Here is a 25739-nt window from a genome sequence, read left to right as displayed (position 1 = left end):
TCATTTTCTAGTGTTGAGCCTTAATGTTACCATTTCAAGAATATAGCTACAAAAATGCCAATACCTGTGGTGAATTTAGAATGAAGCCAGGAAGCATCTGGACTGTATGGACTGTCTTCACTTTCTGACAAGGTCTGCAAAAACAAGAACGCATGTTTAAGGATGCTGGTGATTCCTGTGATCAGTATTGGACTTGTAGACTTAAACTGTGGCAGAAGTCCTCATAAAGCATTCATACAGTACTTAAGAGTTTTCCCTTCCTAGTTAGAAGGTACAACATAAATAATACAATAAGAACTCACCACTTGCCACGTGTTATGTTGTGTAACCAAGTATTCTTAATATTCCCCTAGCATTCCACCTGTACAATGGGAACATTAGCTAACCATTCATCCTTGAACGCTTTGCTAAAATTACAGCCTCATTTTGAGCAACTAAGAGGACAGCATTCTTTAGAAACCACAGAGTAATTTGGGATCTGTCCAAGGCCTGCTGAATTCAGAGCCCTTTCTATTGACTTCAGTTAGACTCTGGACCATCCCCCCTCATCTCCATTTATACTAGCTCTGGTAAAGAATTCTAATATCTAGGAGCTTTGCAGTTTTAACTGTTATAAAACAAGACCAGGTTTCTTTAATTTAAGTACCTTTTCTCGGTGGCCGTAGTACTCTGCGTACCAAACCATACCATACAGACAAAGGAAAGTTGTAAAGGCCTAAACAAGGGAGGAGAAGAAAAAGAAAAAAATAATCTGTAAAACTTTTTCAAAATTTCTTGCTGGTTCAAGGTCTCAGAGTCCCTGGAGATTTCACATTTAGATTTCATGCTCTGTTTCTCCCTGTATCTTTTGTCAGATGAGTAGAGACTCGTGCTTCAACTTCAAGGTCCCCATGGATTCTACCACCATGGGGTATGCAGACCAATTCTCAACTGGAGAATGAAAATACATACAGATCACCCACAGTACCAGCACGGTTTCTGTCCACAACCTGACAAAAGCAGTCAGTAGGCACTTGTACTTATATTATCAAGAACAACCAGTCTAGGAGAAAAATGAGTTCTCCTTCTCCCTGTCCCATACTTCAGGCTAGGCTGCATGTTTGTTTTTGTGGTGCTCTGATCCAGGAAACAATGCAATACTTTTCTCTTCTGAAGCTTCAGGAATAAAATTAACACACTAAATAAGAGAACAATAAGTTCTGACTCCCCATCACCTGTTCAAACTGTGTTCCCAACTAGAAGGGAGAAGTATTTATCTGTCAGCCCATTATAAATGCCTTATTCTTCACTGACCATGAAAAATGCGTTTGGCATCAGAGTTACAAGTCTGGCAAGGCAAACATCCATTTACTGTTATAAAATGGGCATTTCATGCTGCATTTGCAGTAATCACACTGAAGTACAGAAAGTTACAGGCTGAGTGCGAATGATTTGCCTAATAGAGCACGGTTGTTTATGTAGTTGTAAGACTTCAGTGTGACACAACACACATTACTTATTAGCACTATCCATTAACTCCTGTTCACTTCCAGCAGGCACTACAGCAAGCACCACCAAAGTTAGGCTCAGTCGAACTGACACCTTCTCTTGTTAGGATAAAGCACCCTAAAACCAGTGTTTGTTTCATTGTCAAGCACCAGTAAAGTCGCTATACTTTGCTATTTATAGATACAAGAAAATAAGTTATTCTAGTCCCTTCAAAGTGAGCTCTAAGCAATCTAGCATTTGCTTTTCCTAGGACATGTACAAAGCTCTTTACCAGCATTTCCCCACAATGATCCCCTGCTGCCAACGTTCCAGAGGAAGCTATTTAGATGCTTTCAATGCTTTTCTAATGCTTTAGGTTTCACATGAGAAATCTCACTTACCACACAGAGAAGCCAAAACACAACATACAGTATTTGTGTTTTGGAAAAAAGATCTTGTCCAAACTTTATACACACAATAGCTTCAAGGAAAGCAATAGCCCTGTGGATAAAGAAAAAGGGGGGAGAGTGGTTACAAACCGTAAGGATTTAACTCACGTGATCACAACGTAGACCCAAGACTGTCAGCGCTAAACAAGCAGTACCCTCTAGTGAGCACACACCTCCCTGACACCACCATTAACTGAAATTCTTTGAGAAATTTCTTTTTCTTTCTAGACTTTTTTCAGCATAAACATCACACACAAAGTGGTAGTTTACTGTTCTGTGGGGCTCCAGGGAACGAGCAGGAGTGTGTGCCAATAGGAGAGAATTTTTGTTTGTACCTACCACTATGCTTCAGCTCTCACCAGATATAAATTTCTTTTCTATGCTGAGCAACCAACAGACTTCCTTGTTGGATGAATTAGAATATGCTTTGTGTATTTCTCTACTGGATGTAAATTTACTACAATTCTAAACTGTATACTTTGCTTGCCTCACATGGATTTTGATGAGAAAATTCATAAGAAACAGCATTTCAAATTCTTTGAGAATTCACACCTTTGCTATGGTTTATCTGTGAACTCAGGTCCACACTACAGCATCAGAGGATTTGGGGAGAAATGCGAGAGGAAAAAAATTCAGTTTTTACTTTCCTCTCTGACAATGAAAGAATCAAAAAAGTATCTCCATCTCTCTCCCTGTCACCACTCCTTTTCAGGTTCAAAGCTATGGAGGCTTGTCCACCACTTGGCATGGAACATGGGGTTATGAATCCAAAGCTTCCCTCGCCTGCCATGGAAATACATTTAGTTTGTATAGGTCCTGAATACAAAATTAGATGTGTTTAACAAATACAAGAGTAGAAACATGACTGGTGCAGCAAAATTACTTGTCTTAATCTGAAGCAAATTATGAAAACCACTATTAAATTCATAGAAGTTTAATACTTAACTTGTTCAATAGAGACTTTAAGGTTGTACACACGAGCAATGCACGAAACCTCCTCCTCACACATGTGCAGAGACACTTAACATCATGTGAAGTGTTCCAGTCTGCCAAGTTTGATACTGCAGGACATATTTCCTACCAGCACTTTCCAAAACCAGGGAGTTCCCAAAAATGGCACTACTACCTGTCCAAGAAGACCCAGTTTCCTCCGATCAAAGAAGGAGAAAGACATGTGTTTGACTAAACCACTGGTATTGCAGACATGATCCTGGTGCACACAATAAATGACAGCTTTCTCTGTACTATCTAATGTGACTTGCAGCATGATGAGTGGGGCCAAAACTTACAACTGTGGAAATAACACCCAACTGATTAATACTAAAAATTAATGAGGTGCATTTTAGTAAAAAATTGAGAGCAGTGTTACTCTGCTGGGTTATCAACTATTTTTCTTTCTTGGTTTTATATTATTCCTACTGATTCAGCTGTAGAGTAAAAAAATCATTAAACCATACTACAGCAGTAGGAACAGAAAGACCATCATCAGAAAAATAGTGTGGAACAAAGGAAACAAACATGGAGTTGCAATATACTCAAAGGTATAAACAAAACAATAGACTACCTTCAATAACAACTCAAAAAAACAACACTGCTGTTTGTCTGGCATTTATACATTCTTTCAGTTATTCCTGTCAAGAATACTTGAGTTAAGCACCCTGTACAACAGGACAGCTATTACAGTTTATGAAGTGGTAAAACAAGATAGAAGAATGCTAACAGTGAAAGGTGTTAAGTGTCCTACTGAAGGGTGATGAGACTACTCATTAGAACTAAAGACAGTAAGTTTTTATTCAATCAAAATGGTCTTGTAACATCCTAACAGATGTTCCTTTTTGGAAGGCTTCATCTTAATGAAAATGGTGCAATTCCAGTGGGGCTGTTGCATTGGCCTTCTTCATACCTTATATTGCTTATCAAGAGTGATGCTTTAGTATATATCAAGTTGAAAAGAAACAGTTTTGTACTAATGAAAGGCACTAAATTTATTATTTCCATGGTTAGGCTGTTAAGGATTCCATTTTTTCCTTTAGAAGTGTGTCTTGGTTACCACATATACGAATATTCTATATACTTGCTTTTTATTGCTTCAGAAATCATATTCTAAATAATTAAATTACTGGAAAATTTCTGCTTTTTCAGTAAACAACAGGAACTCAGTGTACCTCTTTTTTCTATCAGATTACAGAAGCAAGCAGCATCAAGGAGAATACTTATTCCACACACATTTCCCACTAGCAGATCAGACTGTGGGTGAATATTCTATTGTGGTTCTTATGTGATCGTACAGACATGTTTGGGCATCTGTGTATTGACATGTACGACATTAATGTGTTCAGTGAGAGCTTTGAACCAAGGATGATGGTTTCTGTAATCCTTAACAACTTTTCAGAGCCAGAAGGCAAACATTCAACATTGTATCGCCCTTCAGTTTACAAAAGAATATGTTTACATTCTTTCCTTTGGATGAAATAGAAGTTCATCTTCCTTTCTTTTTAATGAAGAACTTGAAAATTCTTCCCCCAGGATGATAACATTGTTTAAAATGTGTCTTCTATAAGACTCTAAAATTACCATATATAGTTGAGAAAATGTCCTTTCCCACATAAACATCTCAATTTCTAAATAATTTAAATACATAATTCCGTGCTGTCTGTATTCAAATGCATATCTGCAAAATATTAATACAGTTGATCAGTAACTGCTAAGATACTCGTACACAAACAGAGAAATTCTAATGGTATATTAAGTAGTCATATTAATTGTGTGATTAATTAGTTATCTTCAGTACTAAATCCAAACAAGAACAGAATTACTGCCTTTTCTATGTCAACTGGATGTCATGAGTTGAAGACAGTAATAGATCCATCCAGGAATCATAGAATCATCAGGGTTGGAAGAGACCTTTAAGATCATCCAGTCCAACCATCAATGAAGAAGGAAGGTGATAAGGCAGTGAAAGAGGCGATTATTTAAGGCCAGACAAACCCAAGGAGACATGGTATGGTCCCCAGAGTACATTTAAAACAAGACTAGAAATTCCTTCCATTACATTGCAGCAAGTTGTGCTCTGAACTCAAATATTGAGAAAGGGGCACTCTTTGCTGTAGTGCACATGGAAACACACCTTCCAGCCTAACACTGTTCCTAAAACTAACATCCCTAAGACTAACAGTAAAGGCAAGATAAGTTTGCCAAAGCACTGTTTATAAATTAGATATGAGTATTTTATGGCTCACTGAAATGCTATTCCAATTTAAAACAGTAATAGACTCTTCTATAAAACATGAAAATCGTTCAGACAACTCTAGAAATAAGATATACACTAATCTTGACAAAGAGTGAAATGGTTGTTTTCAATTAAAATAATTACCATCAGAAATTACCTTCTTGAATAGCTTCTCAATTTTTCTTTTTTCTTTAAGATATGATTTAGGATCTTTCCAAGTCCTAAATCAAAAGGGACACTACTACTTTGCTTGTTTACTAGAAGCTTTTACAATGCTGCAGTAGCATTGTAAAAAAATATGCTTCAGGTTTTCAGAACAGTTTAGTCAAGCCATCTAGCAAAGGAAGTTCTCAGCAGAAGCAATCATGCAAACTCTTCATTTAACGGTCTGCTCCAAGAGACAAAGAGATTGTAGCCAAGGTAACCACTTACTCATAGCACCACTCCATAGAAATAGTTGGTAACTGTGGTTTCTTTCACTGTCTTCTGCTGTGATTCTGCTAACTGCAGCAATGCCCACTCTGACAGCCTGGGAAACATTACTCTTACAACCAGCTGTAGAGGTAAAAGCTTTATCCTTCTCACCTGACTGAGAATATGGGTAGCAAGGCCAATGCTACTCTGAAGGAGCCACTAGCATTATCCAGTCTTCCTTCCATTCTTCTCCTTACTCATTCCATCACTTTCCATGTTCTACCTCCAAATTCATAATTTTCCTTTCCTCTGAACTTGCAAAATCAAAACCAACACAAGACAAGGACTGGCTTCATGGAAAGCCTGTTCCTGTGCTGGACCCATACTTAGCTCTTATCCAAGTGCTCCCAGAATGCAGCAAGAACACTTACCCAAACACCCAGCACTGAGTTCCCACCCTCTTGCACTGTGTATCTGTGAGGTACGCATAGTATTGCCTGAGGAGGGAAGCAAGAAAATTCTTTAGTAAAGCTGAAAGTCACAGAGTCATTACACTTAGAAAACAACTTTATGTTACAGATGTATCTATACTGAAAATGAAGTGCTGATGGTTAAATTCACATGCAATCATTTTGGATGTCTACCAGATGGCTTCAATTCCAGTGGGACAGATTATCACACAGATCAAATAGCTTGAAACAACACAGAAAATAACCCTGAGACTGAGGACTAGGAAAGTCCCCAAACTAGTAGGCTAATAAAGCAACAAATTTGTCTCCTGCTTCTCCAATGAATCTCCAGATCTTATGGGCAAAGCGCAACAGCTTTGAAAGAATTAGAGAATGCTCCACTTTTTCCATGGTTTGTCTTTATTAACAATTGCATTTTCTTGAAAAATGTGGGTTTAAGTCTTGAAAGAAACTGAATATGGCTATTCTATATCCTGTTTGAGTGGTCTAACCGCTGGCATATTTTCCTCTCAAAACCACTAGAATTTCTCACTATTTTGAAAACAGTCAGGGGACCATTCTGCCCTATTCTTTATGATCTGGAATTTTAAGACTTTATAGAGAGGAATTACAAAGAAGTGGAACCAAAGTTCCTTTTCCCAGTCTCTGATTTCCACTGACAGATCGGGAAGACAAGTGTTATTATTCCAACAATACAAGGATTGCTAAAGAATAAAGACTTCCACAGGTGTGCAAGTGCCATAAAAAAACTCTTAAAAGTGCACCTATGAGACAGCTCACAGGATGTTTAATGTGATTCTCTGCCTCTAACTTCAGATTTGTGTGCATTCTGTCTACTGCCAACTATGGCACGGGAAAAGAAGAGAAAATGAAGGTACTCTGCTAATAATATGAAATTACATGCATGACTAAAAGCAGATTAATGTTTCTATAGAGCTGTTAATGCTGCACATATACTGTTTTGTTCTCACAATATGCTACTGCTCTCTTTTCTTATAACACGCTAATATTTCCTGTAGACAGACACAGTAAGGAGCTGTTAGAAAAACAAATAGCTCTATTTTTCCTCATCTACACTTTTGTGAGCACCTGACTCATTAACTTGGATACTTTCACAAGCAGTTCTCAAGGACAACATATGCAGCTATCTCACAAAACAGGGAGATGTCATGAAATAGAAGATGGAACAGATTAGTTCTGTATCCCTATGGCAACGCAATTGTTTATATACATTTTACCTCAGTTTACTTGTCAGAAAATACATTTTTTTTGAAAAATTATGATTGTTTTGCTTTTCATGGCGGCAAAAGCATAAATTTCTTGAAATATGCCATACTTATTCACAAACTCTATGCAGTTCTTGGATGCCTAGAAGTTAAACTACTTTAAAATGAAGAAAAAAAACACTTCATCAAAAAAATTACCTTACAGTGGGTGCTGTAATGATTCCTATGAAGAGAATTCTCCCCCAGCTTAAAGGGTGGCTTGCTTGGAACACAAAGATATGTTTCAAAAAGAATGTGTTCAACTCAGTCAGCTAGGGAAAAAAAAGGTGGTTAATAGTGTCCAACTTACATGACTCCTAATGAATTAGTACAGAAAATGTGCAAAGATTAATGCAGAAACTAAAACATGGAAGGAAAACTATTTATGCTCTACTATAACCCTGCTGGTTAGATTGAACATTTCAAGAATCTAAGACTCCTGCTCTAGGACAAGCAAGGACTATACAAGTAAAACAAGAAATTTTGCCCTAGACACCTGTATGAAAGTATTTGCTATCTTTCCAGAAACAAATTAAGGGACCAGACACTCATTCACACTGCAGAGGTCTTGAAAACTTTCATATCCTAAATCGGGTATGAATGACAAAGGTAATTTTGGGAGAGAAGCAGAAGAGATCACACATTAAAAAAAATTTTACAAATCTCCTTTTAAAAACAAAATTAGCAAAGTAAAAAAAAAAAATTAAAAAAGTTTTAGTTTTATTTTCATGATGAAGTACCAAAGCAGTTGGGGCATGTTATAGAGTCAAGGCCAGTGTCCTGAGCATCACTGATCCATTCAGCAGTCAATGGGAAAGTAAACAAACAAACAAACAAACACAAACAAAACAAACAAAACCCCCAAAACAACAACAACAACAACAAACCAAAAAACCACCCCAAACAAAACAACCAAAAATCCCCCAATCAACACAACAAAACCAAAATAAATTAAAAATCCACCATCTCAAGCCCCCACTGTCTAGCAGTTTTTAAATCTGTATCTGATGGCCTGTACAGCAATCTGTAACATTTGGGTTCTTCCATAGGTTCTGCAATTACACTCATGAACTATCATGAAACTTCTCTGAGCAATATCCTGACCAATTGTGTATTATCAGTTCATTTAATTGTGTATTTCAATGACAGACCTACATTATATTAGAATATTTTCTCCTCTAACACAGCCAACAAGTAACTGAGCTGATGGCAGCTCTGAGGTCACAGAATTTATTTCTTACCTGCCAAATGATCATGAAAAGATAGATTCCAGCCACTCTCTGAAATGATGACTTTGGGTCAAACCAGCGGACATAGGTCCAGCTGGCTGGGGTGAACTGCAATACAGCTCTTTTGATTTTCCCTGTGGTTGTGTGAATGTCCCTAGAAAAAAAGAATGGCTGGAGTAAATACAAGGAACATGAAAGGGGAAAAAAAAATCAACAGCCGTGTTACTGATGTTTTGGAACAACTGCACTTTTTTGATGGACAGCAGAGACCTTCACAGACATGACTATGTACAAGGGTGAATTAAGGAACTATCTACCAAGCATTTCAGTCAGGGTGCTATTCTGCTATAAAAGCCCACCCTTCTCTATCCACAGTCACTAACTAACTACAAAACATTTATCATCCTCTCCACAAAGGAAAGATACAAGGATTGCAATTCTGCAACCTCCTTGGAAAATCTAGAGGATATTTCTTCCTAGTCTATGCTGCCACTACTGTTATCCCAAAGACTCCTTGTGCTACAGCTCACTGACATCAATCCTTCAAGAATCTGTCAGATTCATTATTCATTCATTGTATAAAGGGCTGGTTCCACACGTTTAAAAATTCTGATACAGATTTTACTACACTTCCAGTACATATAGCCCCTGCTGTTCTGATATGAGATGCATGTGGACCTCCTGGAGAGGTGCGATAGCACTGTTAAAAGCTAGAAATCTATTAAATTCCAATTTGAAAGGGGATTTTAATGGAGGCTCATCTGACATACGTATTACTGGTTGGTTCTCACTTTTGATAACATTGATTCAGATTAGCAACAGCATCCAAAGGACAGGGAATCTAAGAAAAATTCAGAGTTTCTTTTCATGAAGGAAGACTAGCAGGGCTAGAAGTCAGTTTTCACCCTGTTATTTCTCTGGCCCTTCTGAACAAAAAAAGAGACTCAGATTTGATATTTCTGATATTTGTGTTCTTTTAGGTTAGAGAGACCTTGGGTGAGAGAGTATCTTCTAAACTTTAAGATCTATATTTATTCAATGAAAAAAAGAGAAAAATACATTAAAAGGGCCCAAGCAAAAACTTCTAATTTTATGCAGCACTTTCATATTAAAGATCAAAAAATCTACTCATGCATTTAAAAGAATGTGAGGAAAAATCATTCCACAAAGACAGTGAAGACTAGTTATGCCATGGATATTCTGCTGTTTAAACTTTCAGTGAACTCTAAAAACAGAAGGATCATCGACTCTAATGGAAATGAAGGAAAACTGAATTGAGACTAAAGGCTGGATGGTGCTTAGAGCAATTAACAAATTTGTGAGCAAGAAAAGAAATCGGTACAGAAATTCACATGGCTTACAAATTTGGAAGTCAAGATTTGAGCTCGTTTTTCATCTCTTGAGGCAATTCATTGTACTCGATCTGTTTCATCTATACCATTGCTAATGTGCAGATAACCATGCTTGCTACCAACTGGCTGGGAAGAAGGCTGGAGAGATGTTAAAAACCATGTGGACAGCTAGGAACTTACTAGGTCACAATCTGTTGCCCTTTTACACAACAAATACCTCTTTATTTTGCAATTACTCCATTTATTTCAGAGGGTCAGCAATGGGGTAAGGCAATTCACAGAATAGGTACAATCAGTCTGATGCCTCTTCTACAATTACAGCTAGTGCTGACAGATTGCCACACTAATGCATCCTCAATCTGAGCCCAAATCTAGTTTAAAAAATGTATAATGAGAAAACAAGTACAATTTGTTTTGCTCTCTGCCTTCCTCAAAGTACAAAATTAACTGAAAACACAAATAGCTTTACTACATTATATTTTCCATTGGCATCAATGCTTGTAAGTTAGGACTGCAAAGGAAAATTATATAGAGAGTCATATTTACAAATATATGCTGTACAGTAGCATTATGATGAGATTGATATTTAACATTTAAAATAAAATTACAGCCTTGTTAGCACAGGCAGATTGTGTGCTATTTCTATACTACATGTATTTTACTTAAGTAAAGAAGGTGGTGTTTTCCAAGGAAACAAATTTAACATTATAACATCGAACATAATGTTTATCAAGCTTTAATTTAGACCTACTTGAAGCTTGCCCAGTGATAGGTCCTCATCTCCAAGAAACGACAAACTACCATGCCCAACCAGATGCCACCCCCGTTACAAAGCAGGATGTCCAAAATGACTTGATCCCACCAGCATTCAGCAAAATTAGGCAGAAGGTGCATGAAGAAGAGCTAAAGAATACAGCAAAGAGATTCTGGGTGAGGAACAGCACAGAATTCATATAAATTCACTTTTTAAGTACACATTCAAAAATCAGCTTTTCAGTACACAGAATACTTCAATGACATAAGCCACAACCACTGAAATCTGACAGACAACCACAGAAATCTGACAGGCCTTGGACAGAACCACACAAGACATCCATCAGAGGTTTCCTTCTCACAGTTTCCTGTTGGGGCTATGCTGTATACAAGGATATCATGCAGCTCCAGGCCTCTCAAAGATGATACACAGAACCTTCATAGAAATGCATGAAACAAGCAGAACTACTGCATTTCTTGGAGGAAATAAGGTGGTTTGTGCTTTAAAAGTAAGTTGAAGAGAATCTTTGTTTTACTTTTGCTAAATAGTTTCAAGAAGTATGTTTTCTAAACCAGCAACAGCGATAAGTGAAATGGATGCACTTGTAACAACAGTCAGTACTTAAGCATGTTGGTGTTCAGGACTAAACACTTGTTCTTTTTCAAAACTTGTTCTTTTTAAATTTAGTGACTCTAAAAGATAAGGAGTTCACCAACAATTCAGACTCTACAAGCTTTGCTGCCAGACTCGATCCAGATTGTGTCAAGAATTTAAGAGGACATTCCACTCTGCCTTCCTGCTTGGTCCCTGCTAAGCACTATAACAATGAAGGCACTTTCATGATGAAGATACTGGAAAACAGGCCAGAAAAAAACATTATTAGATTGAAGAGCTGACACCACCTGGGTATATCAAAACATATCCCATGCCTTCAAGATTTCCTCTGGAAAGTTTTCAAATCATTTACCTCTGAAGCAATCTGTTCCTTTCAGAATACTCAAATGAAAATCACTGAGGCATTAGTAAGGCAATTAAATGTACTTACAGATACATTTGGTGACTTTACATTACTGATGGAGTGAGGGGAATAACTGGCCAGAGTTAAAATAAGATATAATTTACCAAGAGCTAGAAATGGATTCAGTGGCTCTCCTTTAAGAGAAAATAATCGTACACTCTATTTTATGAAAAAAAATTGCTGCAACCCAAAAAACAGATTAGAAAATTTTAGCTATAGACTGGAAATCAAGACAGCCATGTGTTAAGCAGTCTCTTGGAACACTCAAGGAGATACTTACAAAACACATAGCAAATTAAAGTATATTCTTACCTCCACAGAAACAGTACAACTTTTGTCATTTAGTGCACACAGACTCTTTCCGCGGAAAATTACTGATATAATTTTGTAATAAAGTATCTTTTACTAACAGATGTATAAATATAATGTTGAAAAAGTCATATGCGGGAAAGGAACAAGAAGAATGTTTTCTGTATAGAGCAATAATGAATACTGGTCCATTTATAGCACATTACAGTGACTATTATTGGCAATGACAGTTCCTTAGAAAACTCTTGCAAAAGCGTATCAAAACCACTTGTTTTACGTTGACAAGGCTATATGAATTTCCACCTGTAAAAAAGAAAACTTGAATTTCTATCCAGGACCCAAGCAATATAATGTTGTTCATTTCCAGCTGAAGTTTCCCTTTCATGTTTTTAACTAATTTAACCTAAAAGGGACAATAGACTACAAATATCAGCCTACAATAACCCAACCAAAGACACCAGAAATTACAGAATGCAAGGCAGCAAAGCCCAGAGCACAGGTGTAAACCAGATCACCTCTAAGGTGCTAGCTGCTTTCTCAGAATGAGAGACCAAGGTCTGCCTGCATCCCAACTTTAATCCTACAGTATGGAGCACGAGCCAAGTTTCCCATTTCAGAATGGGGAGTCAGCTGTAATCCATAAATGCTAATTATGCTATCCCTACATAATTGCCCTGACAACTTCTGTAGGTTTCAAATTACTCTCCTGAATTGTCTAATTCATCAAAAATCCATTTGAGTGGTGATAACACATCCATATGTTGAACCTTATCCAACACATTGTCTGTTCCAATAATCTGCCTTTCAACAAGGGGAAGACACTCCATGTGGTGTCAAATTGAAGACGATGGTTGTGTGATGATCAAATGCACAATAACAGTACAAGTGAAACAAATCCAAATACACTCCTTTCCAGAGCGAAAATATGAACACAATAACTAGAAAAATTATTTTTTTGCGGATGGGTACTTGTGAAATCCCAATGTTAAGTGATTTCAAAATAACTTAGAAAATGGCATACCCTTCAATGCCACAGAACAAAAACATGTTTTGAAGAGGAACTCACGGCAGCAGTATTTTGAAACCCAGAAGTTTAATTTTAGACAAATAAATCCTTATCTATGTTTCTGAATTATAAGAGCTTTGTCAGATAAGGTAAGCATTCTCAAGATGGCAAGCTTTACAGAAAACTGATGTTAAAGACTAAGTTCAGGTGCTAATCCCCCATTGCACTTCACTTGTACATTATACATGACTATACACAATGTGTAATCCTGTTGTATGTGGGGTAAGGGGATCATGACAGTAGATCACAGATATTGCAAGGTGAAAAAGGAGAACAGTTGCTCTGAATCAGGAAATATCTGAAGTAGCAAAAGTAGCATGATCCCCATAACAGCAGAAAAATAAATTATGAATGGCACCAACAGGCTGGCCTAGATCTCCCTCCCATTCAAGCAATAATAAGCCACCTACCGAAAACCCAGCTTGCTGTTGTCTACTAATTCAACTGCATCAATTACTCAGCACCTGGTTTATAAGGCTTAAAACGTAAATCTATGCTGAGGACTAGAGAGTCAGCCTTCTAGTAACATCCACACTTCCCACAAGAACACATCTCATACATTTGCTTACAATTAAGATACAAGGGTGACCTACCTCAGTGAGCTCCCAGGTGATGCTGATAGTCCAGCAGAGCCCATAGCTGCGGATCAGCAAAGCCTTCATAGCCCAGCCCCAGAAATGTCCAAAAGCAAATATATCAAAGTGGCTAAGGATTCTTTCCCAGGTGATAACATGACAGTTCACTGCATACTCCTGTTATGAAAAAAAAACCAAACAAAAAAACCCAAAATACTCAATCAACAGACAACTTCAGAAAAACTAGGATGGAGAAACATCTTTCTATTTAGTGCAACAAGTCTGAAATTATAAGGGTATTAAAATAAGCATTATTTGTTTTCTTGTCCTTCTAAACTCTGCCAGAAAACTTCCAGCATTAAGACTCAGTACCATCACAGTACAGCTCTAATTTAAAGGGAGATACAATAGATCCTGGTGCCTGAAGAAGCATATATTTCTTATGTGATAGAGAAACAGCAAGAACAGTAAAATCAATAACAATAAAAGCAGCAACAACAAAACAATAAAACCCTTCTTTGGAGCCTTGATTTGAAATAACTCTCTTTCCCCATTTTGATGCTGTCTGGTATTCAGATGTGGCTCATCAGTGGCTAATCCTCACCAGTTTGTGATGTAATGTTACTTGTATCAGTGTTTACTTGAGTATCTTTTATGTATTATTTTCCTCATGAAAGCAATTTTCCAGAACCCATTCATATTGAGGAAGTTCAGTCGTAGGCCTGAATTGAAAAAATTTAAAAAAAAAAAATCAAAGGGAGCTTGCAACTGTGTTGTCACAGATGAGTGACAGATTCCTTAAGAATTTTAATTAATATTCTAGTCTCCAATAACAAAGGAAATGGGTTCTCTCAACATGTTGTACAGCAAGTGCAAGAAAAACTGCCCAACAAGAAATAAAATCTGTATGCCATCAGGAGGCTGCAGCTGTGGCGTTCTGTTGTGTCACTGGGCATAAACTAACTATTCCTAACAGGAAACACACATTTAAAAACCTCTGGTCTCCAATCCTGCTAAAATATACATTGCCACCTGCAGGTGACAACACAGCACCACTCAACACCGTTAAACCAAGAATTCTCTTTCAGGCCAGAACTATTGCTAATCTCACACAAACAAATCCTGATCAAGCTAAAACGGAGATGTAGAGAAAGATTTGAATCCTGGTGACCACAAAGAGAAGAATGCACACTGTCACACAAATCCTTCTATCAGGCAGTTAAATCCCACTATAAAACTGTAAGTAACCCTTACTGCTGGTGCTCCCTGAAATGAAAGCATGTTACTGCTTCTTGTGCATGCCTATGCTGCTGGTTCTTCAGAGAAAGGTGCACCACCTGTTTTAAGGATGGCAAACCTGCAACTTCAGTGCATGTACCCAAGAGAACTGAAATGGGCTCATTTGCCAGCAGGAGAAGCCTGGAGGGCACCACAGAAGGTGCAGGTTCCTAGCTACACCATGATATCTATGATGAGTGAGCACAATGAGGTTACTCCAAAAGTAAGTTTTTTTCCAAGGCTTTTGCTTTTTTGCTTTTATTTGTACTGGGGCTTTTTTCCTCTCTATCTCATCTTTTCGGCTGCAGCTCTGCCAGCCACACAGCAAAATGTGTTGAAATTTCTTTTATACCAAAGTAATTTTGCCGGTTCTGTGCAAGCAACCAAGCTGCAACCTTCATTATAGTTGCACTTTAATTTGCTCCAACTTTAAGTGACAATATCAGGATTGCAAAGTAGCACAGAGTAAGTTTCCACTGATTGCTACAGTCGGGGAATCTGCTGTACTGTGGTTCTGTGCCAGTAGTAATACTAGTCCTCCCGTGACTTGAATCTATTTCTAACTTAAATGACAGGACAGCCAGGTGAACCTGACTTACCAACAGACTCCTCGTCCCAGCTCCATCTTGTTGCTCAGCAACATCACTAACACCCATGCTCAGGCTCCATTTAGCCATGTGTCCTCCCACCACCCTAGGAGCAGGCTGCCCATGCCATCACCACAGGTCTCCTGCAGAACCGAAAGTCACGGCCCTACTTCACGTGCTGGAGTTGCACAATCTGTCCTGCTGATCGGCTGAGATGCAATGCCTGAAGCATCCGTTTTCCAGGTGAGGAGCCTGCCTATCACTATCAATTCATTAACATAAGCTTACTGCATTGTAAATATTTCCACTCCTGATTATGTGTTACAGTTTGCAGCCACTGCTGATGAGGTGCTGTGCAGTGGTCAGCACATGCAGTAAATTGCTCTGTGCGAAAGACAACCAGAGTATTTCCTTACTCACGAAGCATGAGCCCTATAAGACTATACAACAGGTGATCATGGTGGCCAGATGCACAAACCCAAGGGCAAGGGAGCATGCTGGTCAGGTGGTGAGCAGTAATTTGACGGAATAGTGAGGATGGCAAGAGTTACATGCAGTAACCCTCTTCTTCTTGGTGCCCAGCTGCTCACACTGTCTTCTGCCTGCCTCCCAACATAACTCACATACTTCTCCCAGGCCTCCTTTTACAGCCTCAGCTCCCTGTGCTAGTGTCCCCACCTGAGGGGGAATGTTCTCTGTAAGGAAAACTTTTCACAAGCTGCTCAGTAGGCAGAGGAACAAGCCTGGCTTTCCATGTCACTCCATACTAAGGTCTGTGGAAGTAATTTCCCAATGGTAACAGCATCAGTGCTCAGCTGAGTGACTGGAAGGCAGCAGAATCCTGCAGTTGTTGTACCTGCATTTCCACATACTCTGTAGCATGCCAGTCATGTACTAACACCAGAGCAACAAGGCAAGACCCAAGTTCTCTGAGTGCAGCATTGCAGCAGCAATGATCTGGGACACACACACCATAGAGGCTTCATTTAGGTACAACCTTGCTAAGTCTGTTTTCAGTATCCAGGCTCATATCTATTACTTAAAGGAATCCAAAGTCACCCCACTGCACACACATATCCCATTTCCAACTGCACACTCATCTGAACAGCTGCATTAGAAAAAAAAAAGGGTTTTTTTTCACACCAGTTAATTTCAATGTAAATAAATAGTAGGTGACACAAAGGGCTCATTGCTTCTGTCAAGTATAGGCACAAACTTGCATTGCTGATGCCAGCAAATTCAGATTTATCCCTTTCCACTCAGGTAAAATATGCCTGAAGTAGCCAAAATGTACAATAAGTGCCATGGATACATACCATAATATCTGCTTCCCTTGTGGCATATCGAAGATTAGGATCCAGCCAGTACATCACTGCTTTTACCTGCTCAAAGTTAAGGAAGAGCACGAACACCAGGAACAGAAAATAGAGCACACTGAGACCTGCAAAAAGACACAGCTTTAAAATCACATTCACTCACAAAACTCCTTGGAACACAGAGAGTCCAAAAAGCTGCTTTCAAACTTGCTCTACATGTGCCCAGTTTGCACAGATGAGTTTCTATATAAAGCAGCTACATGCAAAAAAGCTGAAGAGACAAGTCAGATCTCTGAGCACTCGGCCCTTCATATCACCTCCTGGGAGAAGTGATACAATATATGCTCCACTGCATGAACCCAATCAAAACAAAATCAGTCTAATCAGTTTAGACACTCAGTACAAGTCTGTAATCAGGAAGCTCTTTAGTAAGAGATACATTAGGATCCACAATTGGATTAGCTCTGCCTCTTTGCTTTGAGTATTCTTGGTCTCAACTAATGCATGTCTAATGCCTATATGCAGATTTCAACATGAAGATCAATTTAATCATGCCACCTGGCAATTCTGAGCTGTGCTGGCAATAAGAAGTAATTATAAATATAAACTAATGTATGTTTGAGTTACTTTTGTGAGCTGGAAAATTCACTGCTTGAAGCTTTTAAAGATAAATATGATTATTTATTTTCTCACCATTATAAATTATTAAACACTTGCATTTGGGAGTACCAGTTCTCTCCTCCCAAAGCCTGAATATGGATTTTTTTTTTTTAAAGAAAAACTTGGTACAAGTTGAGTCCTGGTTACAGACCCGTGGGTAAATGAAGCTGTTGTTGGGAGCATATCTTTACAATATCCACAGGTTCACCAATATCCAAGAGCACATTTGGAAGAGGCATATAAACACTATTTCCACAGTCTCGAACTTACTCGTATCCTGCAGCTTTGTCATGGAAGGCAGAAAGATTAATGCAAATAAACTTAGTATCTGCCATCCAAAATAAACTACAGCAATTCTAAAACGGTATTTTAAACTATAACCAGAACTCATGTGCTAATAATCCCCAGTTTATGCTAGAAAGCAACTTTTGTTCAGGTACTCACAAACAGTCCTCTGCAGTCCCTCCTAAAAATACATCAGATAAACAAGTGTCACACGGCTGCAGGAAGCACAGCCTGCAGGTGAGGGTGCATCTCAAAATGTGGAGGACACGCTACTCCTTCCTTTTACCTACTGAACAGGTCTGAGAACTGAAGCATGGCTAAATGAACCATGCCAGAAGAAGCAGAATTACACACGGAAAATGTTGCTCTTGGTTTTGTGTGCAGCCTTTTTCCAAAAGTACAAGGGCTCAAGCTCTGACAGCATCAACATTGAGAATGACCTTTTACTTTACATTTGCTGAAACCACAAATGAGCAGTAGGACCTGAGTTTCCCAAACTTCCAAGAAGCAGGATTCTTTAACAAGTACTACCTAGTCAGCAATACCCTCTCAATGTCAACAGATGAGTAATCAGCTACTTTGAGATACTTATTTTTAGCTATATAAGGAGAGAGAAACATTCAGTATCCTTAAAAATAAACAGATCAGCTTTTAAATCAAATGTGCCTAATTCTCTGCAAATATGCAGTCTAGGATATGCTCTGTGAACCGTGAATTATTTAAAAACGAAACTCCTTACGGTTTTGCTGTGTAATTCAGGTATTTAAGGAGTAGGATTTCACTTCGTTAGTTCTGTAGTTAATAGAACTATCTTCCAAACTACAAATGTGACTGATATTTACAGGTACTTTTAATGAAATTATAAGTTAAGAATATGAATATATATGTTACAAATATTAATAAAGGTATGTTAAGCTATACAATGACACGATTTAATAAGCATATAAAGTAAGAGCATATTTTGCCAATAATGAAAAGCAGCACCCTACTCAATTGGATTTAGAAGTCAGATAGTATATGCAGTAGCTATAAAAATGCCAAACCTTTTTGGGGTTGGAAGAGATGGCAGTAGGAAAGGTGTGGGGGAAGGAGATTAGGAAGCACAAACACAACAGGATTAAAACAGTATCAGAATGAATGATCTCTTTTTGATGATTCAGTTTACACCATCCTGACACGCAGTAACTACAATGACATTCCCAAACACAACTATGAATAGATTTTAAGCAACTGCTCAGATGCAGGAGAAGTTTCATAGAGGCTTGATGCACAATTATGTTTCGTGATAATTCCATTTTATCAGAAAATGGCAGATCCTGCAGAAACAGTGAAAAAGTCAAAAACATATCTTAAACTTACCAAAAACCATCCTCCATATTGCAGGATGAGGACGTGTAAAGGGTCCTGTGGACAGTAAAACCAAAAGCTTATTAGAAGCCAGTCAATAAGAACCACAAAATTTATTTTTTAGTATATCTCATCTGAGGATTTGGTATGAGCACAGATCAGTTTTCCATCAAACTATGAAATATACCTGAAAGTTGGGGCAGCTATGTTAAAAAAAAAAGTAACAGCAGATTTTGGAGTGCAAAAAGGAGACTGCCAATTAGTAGCGTGTAGACAAAATTTTCCACTATTTTTATGGAGTTGTTTTCAAAACAGTAGGATGCTGTTTGTTCAGCAGACACCACATCTCAAGTGTCACCTGGGGATCTCCTGACCTGGTTTCTAGACTACAGGTCACACATAACTTGCTCCCAATTAAGTAAAAAAATACAAATTTCTGTGTGTTACCAAAGATACATGGTGCTGAGCCTTCAGACCAACGTGAAATGTTACCAAAGAGGCCTCCTGAAGCTTCTAAACTGAGCATCATAGATATCTGACAAGAAGTAAAATACCTATGCTCCTTAGCAGTGTCCATATTCTTTACTTTAGAGCCAGTGATCAAACTGATTTATTAGATTAAAAACCTCTCAGTTAATAGGAAGAGCAGGGAAGGTAAGTCTGATAAAACTGGAAAAACTCTAAATATGGAACGTATGTTTAGGCAGTAAGAAGTGGCTGAAAAATTCTTTCAGCACACACTGAGGACTGCTTACCACTGTATGCACAAAGCTCATTTTTCCCTGGCATTCAGTTTTTCAGGGAATACTTAGTGAGAAGTGTGGATTAAGGATTTTTAACATATGGAAAAAACACAGCCACCTCTGAAGTACAAAGCTGCCCTGACCACAATAGGTTTCTTCCTGAATGCTGCCAATCGTGAGACAGTTTAGACTTGACACAAGAATCATGATTCTGCTGACAGCAATAATGAAAAACAATAATTAAAAACCAAAAACATGCAAACCAGGTAGAAGCATTCTTCCACAGAATTGACACACAAACCTGTTTACCTTTTTGCACTTTTTGCTCCTCACACAAGTACCAAAACTTTTGTCCAACTTAACCTTCTACTGAGCAACTGTGGTTTTGCATTTTAATATGACTTAGACCATTTCTTTCACTACCTTCTGGTAAGGTGCTGTATGTAAGGTGTTGTCTCTGAGAATTTTCAGAATGACACTTCTGTTAAAACACACTGAGGCAGAGTCCTTTTACACATTATTTAAAGGTCTGTTAGCATCATTACTTAGCAATCTGAGCTGCAACTGCACATCTGCAAATAGGACACCAGTTCTGAGAACCTGACTTCCCTGTTAAACACAGGCAAGCTATAAATAACACACTTTACTGTTATCTCTGCTCAGTATGACTGCAAAACATGTTTAGACTTAACATAAAGGAATTCAACACAGTAAAGAAAAAGTACACTGAAAATTGGTATTTAAATAAAAATCAAAATATAGTGGTAATAAAGAGAAATTCACATGTAAAAAAAAAAGTGAAGTACAAACTGTGTAAACCTTACTCACCATTAGGAAAAGCTAGAACACTGATGATTAGAAAGAAGAAAATCACAGAGAGGATACCCCTCCAAATATTATCCTCTGGTACAGAATCATCCCTAAAGAGACAGACAACAGTGGTCAAGTACATTATGAGGACGAAGCCAGAAGGCTCTGAAGATATATTATTTAAATAAAGACTACATGGAAATTAAATATAAAAAATATGCATGCTGATTATATAATAGTTAAGATAGTAACTGCACTGAATGATTTTCACACTACACTTCTGGGTGTTCCTTTCTTACAAGAGAGTTAAATATTTAATCAACACATGCAAGCCATAAGCATTGTTAGGAGTTTATGTAGAAGCAATGACTAAATTTAACACAAGGTGGGAAAATCTTCCTGCTTTAATGTTCACAGAAACATCATCAAAAGTACTTTTACACAGCAAATAGACCTAAACTAAAATCTCTGGAAGCCTGGATGCAATTCCTAGGTTTCTCTCTGCTGTTTTGGTGGTACTCACAATTCATTTCCCTTTGCTATTCCCAAAGCCAAATGCCTGAGGTGAGTGCAGAGAGGGCAAAAATAATGACTATAATCAACCTTTGGAAATAATGAATATACAGCTTAGTATCTGTAACAAAGACATAGCAAAACTTAAAAGAGCCAAGGAAAAATATTAATTTGCTTCTAGATCTATTAAGCCAAAGCTCTGAATAAAATAGCTGGTATTATCCGTGCTACTGTCATATTACGGCCAGAGGAGAGACTTAAGAATTCAGCTTGGAATGCCAAGGCAAACTTGACTAAACTCTTCTTTTTTAGGTAGGTAGAATATGGTGTACAGCAGCAAGATTAACCCTCACTCAAGTCTTCTAACCAGCAGAAAGCTTCTGGGATACTTCAGTAATACAAACAGAAACAAACTTCAGACTATCATAGTATGAACAACTACCATTTCATAATGTATCATCTACTACAACTGAAGTTAAAGTTTTACTATCTGGGTAATTTTCATGTATTTAGGATTAGTTTATCTATTTAACTATATTCCTTTACTTCTTCCCAACATGATAATAAAAAATTCCCAGCAAACTTTAGAGGGACAAAGCTCTTCTTGGCAGATTATCTGTCAAATTTCTGGATGGTTCAGTAAAGAACCCATTACAGCATAAATGCTCTCCATATTAGATATTTGCTGTGGTAGAAAATATTTCACACTTAGCCAAATTATTTCTGTTTTGCTCAAAATTGAACCTTAAGAGCTCCAGAGCAGGGTTTCATCACTGTGAGGCATTTAAGCACTGTGTCAGTTTAACTGTATGGCAGGTAAAATACATTAAACATGACTGGTTTCTCTGCAGGCCTTTGGGACTCCCCACAGCATTTTTTTTTAAATTAGCTGAGTCCAGATTTACCAGTCATTTTCGAGCAGCCATGCTGCACAGGATGACACTTTACACCAGCTATAAACCCCAGGTTCCAGAGCTTAACTGTGGCTCCCCTGGCAATGCCAAGAGCCTCATGCCATCCAGTGCACTTCCTAGCCAGCATCTCAGGCTCTGATGGCTCAGACAGCAAAACCATATTCCTCTTTTAATGCAGGCAAATAACACACACAAATGTGCTGTCATGGCTGCCACCAAGAGGATGAATATTTATTTTTTTAAGAGAGAACAAATAATGGGAGTCACATAACACCAATTCATCATGGCCAAGAAAGAAGTGACACTGTGATCACATCACTTAATTGTTGCACAACTGAGATGACTCACCTTTGTGTATCAGGATTCTGAGTACTACTCAGCTTCAGGAAAGCTGTCCAAGTCACATTGGCACTACCCCCAAAATCAGCAAAGATGTTGTATGCAGTGTTAAACTGTGTTTCATTCCAAGTGGGTGGCAAAAGCATTTCATTTTGGCTTGCAGATACATTTCAAAAGGGAGAGATATCCAATCTCCTTGCCAGAAGCAGGTAAGAACAGGTGAGAGCAAGAAACTCACTGCTGTGCACTAGTTAGTACAGTGTTTGCCTGAAAAAACTACTTTGAGGAATGCCAAAAGGAAAGACACAATTATGATGAGCTGCAACTGGGAAAATGCGCTAAGTCATCTCCTCATTTAGCCCCATAAATGTTGAAGCTGATTTTGAAATATAAGCATTCATGCAGCAAAAACAAGGTTTCTAATGCTTGTGTGGGAGGACAGATGAGAATTCTCTCAATTTTAACCCACTTTACCATGGCATATTTCAATTCTGTGACTTTTTAGAGAAGAAATAATAAAAAACAAAGCACATAATCTTTATCTCTCTCCTGCTCTTCTTGAGAGCACTACATTACACTTGCACATCACAAAAATGTCAACTAATAAGTTATTACATCATAAAGAAAAAAAAAAAGGATACTCAACTGAGTTAAAAATAGCTAGGACACCAAATTTGGAATGGGGGCAGAGGTGGGGGAGAAATCTTCCATAAACTCAAGCAAACCTAAGTGTACAATAATCCAGTTTAATCAATTCCATTAAATAAGGTACATGAAAGACAACAGCCCTACATCCTCATAGGTCTTACTCCTGCTTCCACAAACCCTTGGAATTTCATGGGAGCAGCTACTAATCTGTCACTTTCTCAGTCCCATTGTATTCCACAAAATATCCCCTCCAGCACTCACCTGCCCTCCTGCTGGTTGCCTCTGGGCTCAGAGAAAGCCACATCCCTCTCTCTAGGGTAGAGGAGGACAGGGAAGGCTACAGCCACTCCATGCCTCTGCTCCAAGGTGCAAGGTGGAAGCAGGGGAGCCTGTGTCTGGCTCATTCAGCAGGAAATAACCAAGGCAGCTGCAGCCATTGTCAGAAGCACTAAAGGATGTGCTTTAAAGAACAGAACACCCTATATTTTCCACTTTGTTCAAGTGAAATGAAACACACATTTCTTTTCCTAGATTATTATTATCATTATTGCTACCTGAAAATTACTGCTATTTGAAGTTCAGCTTCATCCTTATCTGTCAGCTCAAGGGTAGTATCAGCTGCTCTCAGTGATCCTAAGGGAAACTCCACATTATGGCTTAGTATATACAAGGCAAAAGCATTTTTCAAGTTTCTCTGACACAAAAGAAGTACAGAAGTGACAAGAAAGACTTCAAGGGAAGCAGAATTTCCTCTGATTAAGTTCCTGAAAAAACAAATTTTACTTAACAACATCAGTATGAATTTATCATAAAAAAATCCCCTGCTTAATAAACTGACCAGGAGAGCTACGGAACAACTGACAGCACAGGAGAAGCAAAGAATCACTTGTGACACCTTAGCGGGAAGTCTACAGTGCCTTGCATTCAGGAGGTGGAAAAATGAACACAGTCACTGGAGACTCAAGGCAATAAGCTGATGGAAGCAGAACGACCAGACTAAGGAGCACACACTGCAGGTCCGTAAGGAAGTATCTCCCCTCCCCCAGTTTCTCAAAGACTGCATACAATTTGGGTACTGTCCCAAATAAGGCATGGAGGCAGCACTCTGATTTAGGAAACTCCTCCGATAGTTGGAATCAGCAAAAGGGGGATAAGTGAGAAAACAAAATCTGAGTAGCTTCCACAACCTGAGAAGAGGAGAAACAGAGAAGGCATAAAGAGAAATCAACTGGCATTTAAACACAGGAAGTGAGGCAGAGAGAGACAGAGGGAAGCAAATGAAACCAAAGAAGGTGGAGTTAGAAAGCTAACAAAACAAATGGAATTAAGAGCTAGCAATACTCTTGAAAAAATGCAACATCCCAGAAGCAAAGCAGTATTATTTGGGACTAGAAAACACCATAGTTCTGAAATCGCTCTTGGCTCGTCCTCTGCTTGAAAGAATTGGCAAAATTCCTTCCCCAAAGGTGAGCCATCGGTTCCATTAATCCTTCAGAATGATGTCTTGATGAGAATATCTTAGTAACTCACAAGTTTGACCTAGATTGGCCCTTCGGAAGGAAAAGTGATCTGGTGAGGGGAGACAGGACAAGAGGAGCACTTGTAGCAAGGTCTGTTATTAAAGATGGTAGCAAAGCACAGAAACATGTCTCTGATTCAGAAGTTAAGAAGAGATCTAAGTAGAACAAGGGATGTGTTCAAAAATGTCTTCCTTGGGGCTATGCATAAGACGAAACAAGAAAAGGCACTCCTCAGACCATTTGCAGTTACACTATTTTACATTTCCTCATGCTTCTGTCTCAGCTCAAGCCAGGCTTCGCCATTATTTGCACAGCTAATAAAAACTATACATTTGGATTCTTACAATGAAATACAAGATTATACACTGAACTGTATATGAGGCCTAGGGATAAATCCTGATTTTCTGACATCTAATGGGAAGTTTAAGCAACGAGGCCATTGAAATCTGCAATTGTGTGCAGGCAACGCCACAAAAGTTTAAATGAGCCCCAAACATGATGCACTACTCAGTCAAAGCCTCCCAGGGATCACTGTTTGCCTACAGACTGCACAATTTACTCTAAAGGAGGATTGCACAATCCTCTTCACAACCCCATTCAGTAGGAGGCAATAACAAGTATGTACAACTCAAAAAAACATGCAAGATACTCATCAGACTGCACTGCTATACCCTTTGCTTTCAAACAAGGCTCCTGAAAAAGGCTGTGTCCGTTCCTAGCAGTATTGCCATGAATGACTGCAGGGGCGATGCCCACAGAGCTTTCCCTGTACTGTGCAAAGGATGTGGCTAATCCTATCGGTGCCAGGCCCTAAGCCGACCTGTGACTGGCCACAGACAGTGTGCTGTGTAGAAATGATGCTACACAACACTCCCGTCTACTGCACGCTTGTAGATCATCTGCTTCAGTGATGTCACTGCTCCCCCACTTGATAGCCCAGTAAAAGCCATTTCTGGCAACTACCTGAAATACGTTTTAGTAAAGACTTCAACAGAGAACCTCGAAACGATCATCAAGTTCCCAGGAACCGCAGTGGGGAGGACAGCAGCTCTGGGAAGGAGGAGAGGATGCCCGCTCTCCAAACACGGGCCTCCCGCGCACGGGGCTCCGGCACACCCGGCCCAGGACCGCCCGGCGGGAACGGCCCGGCTCTGGCCCTGCCGACAGCCTGGCCCCGGCAGG

The 25739-nt window shown here is 38.7% G+C and overlaps 1 protein-coding gene across 2 annotated transcripts in view; it reads right to left on the bottom strand.

Moving 5' to 3' along the window:
* PTDSS1 (phosphatidylserine synthase 1) overlaps positions 1-25739 on the bottom strand; it is a 30927-nt gene that overhangs the window by 4732 nt on the left and 456 nt on the right. For both annotated transcript variants that reach the window (XM_027657136.1, XM_027657138.1), the window contains exons 2-12: positions 20642-20733; positions 19083-19127; positions 16779-16903; positions 13616-13774; positions 10627-10778; positions 8536-8677; positions 7454-7566; positions 5991-6056; positions 1869-1968; positions 647-715; positions 65-134 (exon numbers count right to left, since the gene is read on the bottom strand). In XM_027657136.1, the coding sequence (XP_027512937.1) occupies positions 65-134; positions 647-715; positions 1869-1968; positions 5991-6056; positions 7454-7566; positions 8536-8677; positions 10627-10778; positions 13616-13774; positions 16779-16903; positions 19083-19127; positions 20642-20733 (1133 nt within the window). The remainder of the gene's footprint in view (positions 1-64; positions 135-646; positions 716-1868; positions 1969-5990; positions 6057-7453; positions 7567-8535; positions 8678-10626; positions 10779-13615; positions 13775-16778; positions 16904-19082; positions 19128-20641; positions 20734-25739) is intronic.

The sequence above is a fragment of the Corapipo altera genome, unplaced genomic scaffold (genome assembly GCF_003945725.1).
Source record: "Corapipo altera isolate COAL_440 unplaced genomic scaffold, ASM394572v1 52b, whole genome shotgun sequence".
Taxonomy (NCBI): domain Eukaryota; kingdom Metazoa; phylum Chordata; class Aves; order Passeriformes; family Pipridae; genus Corapipo; species Corapipo altera.
The sequence above is the reverse complement of the archived record's forward strand: the minus strand, read 5'-3'. Positions and strand labels throughout refer to the sequence as shown.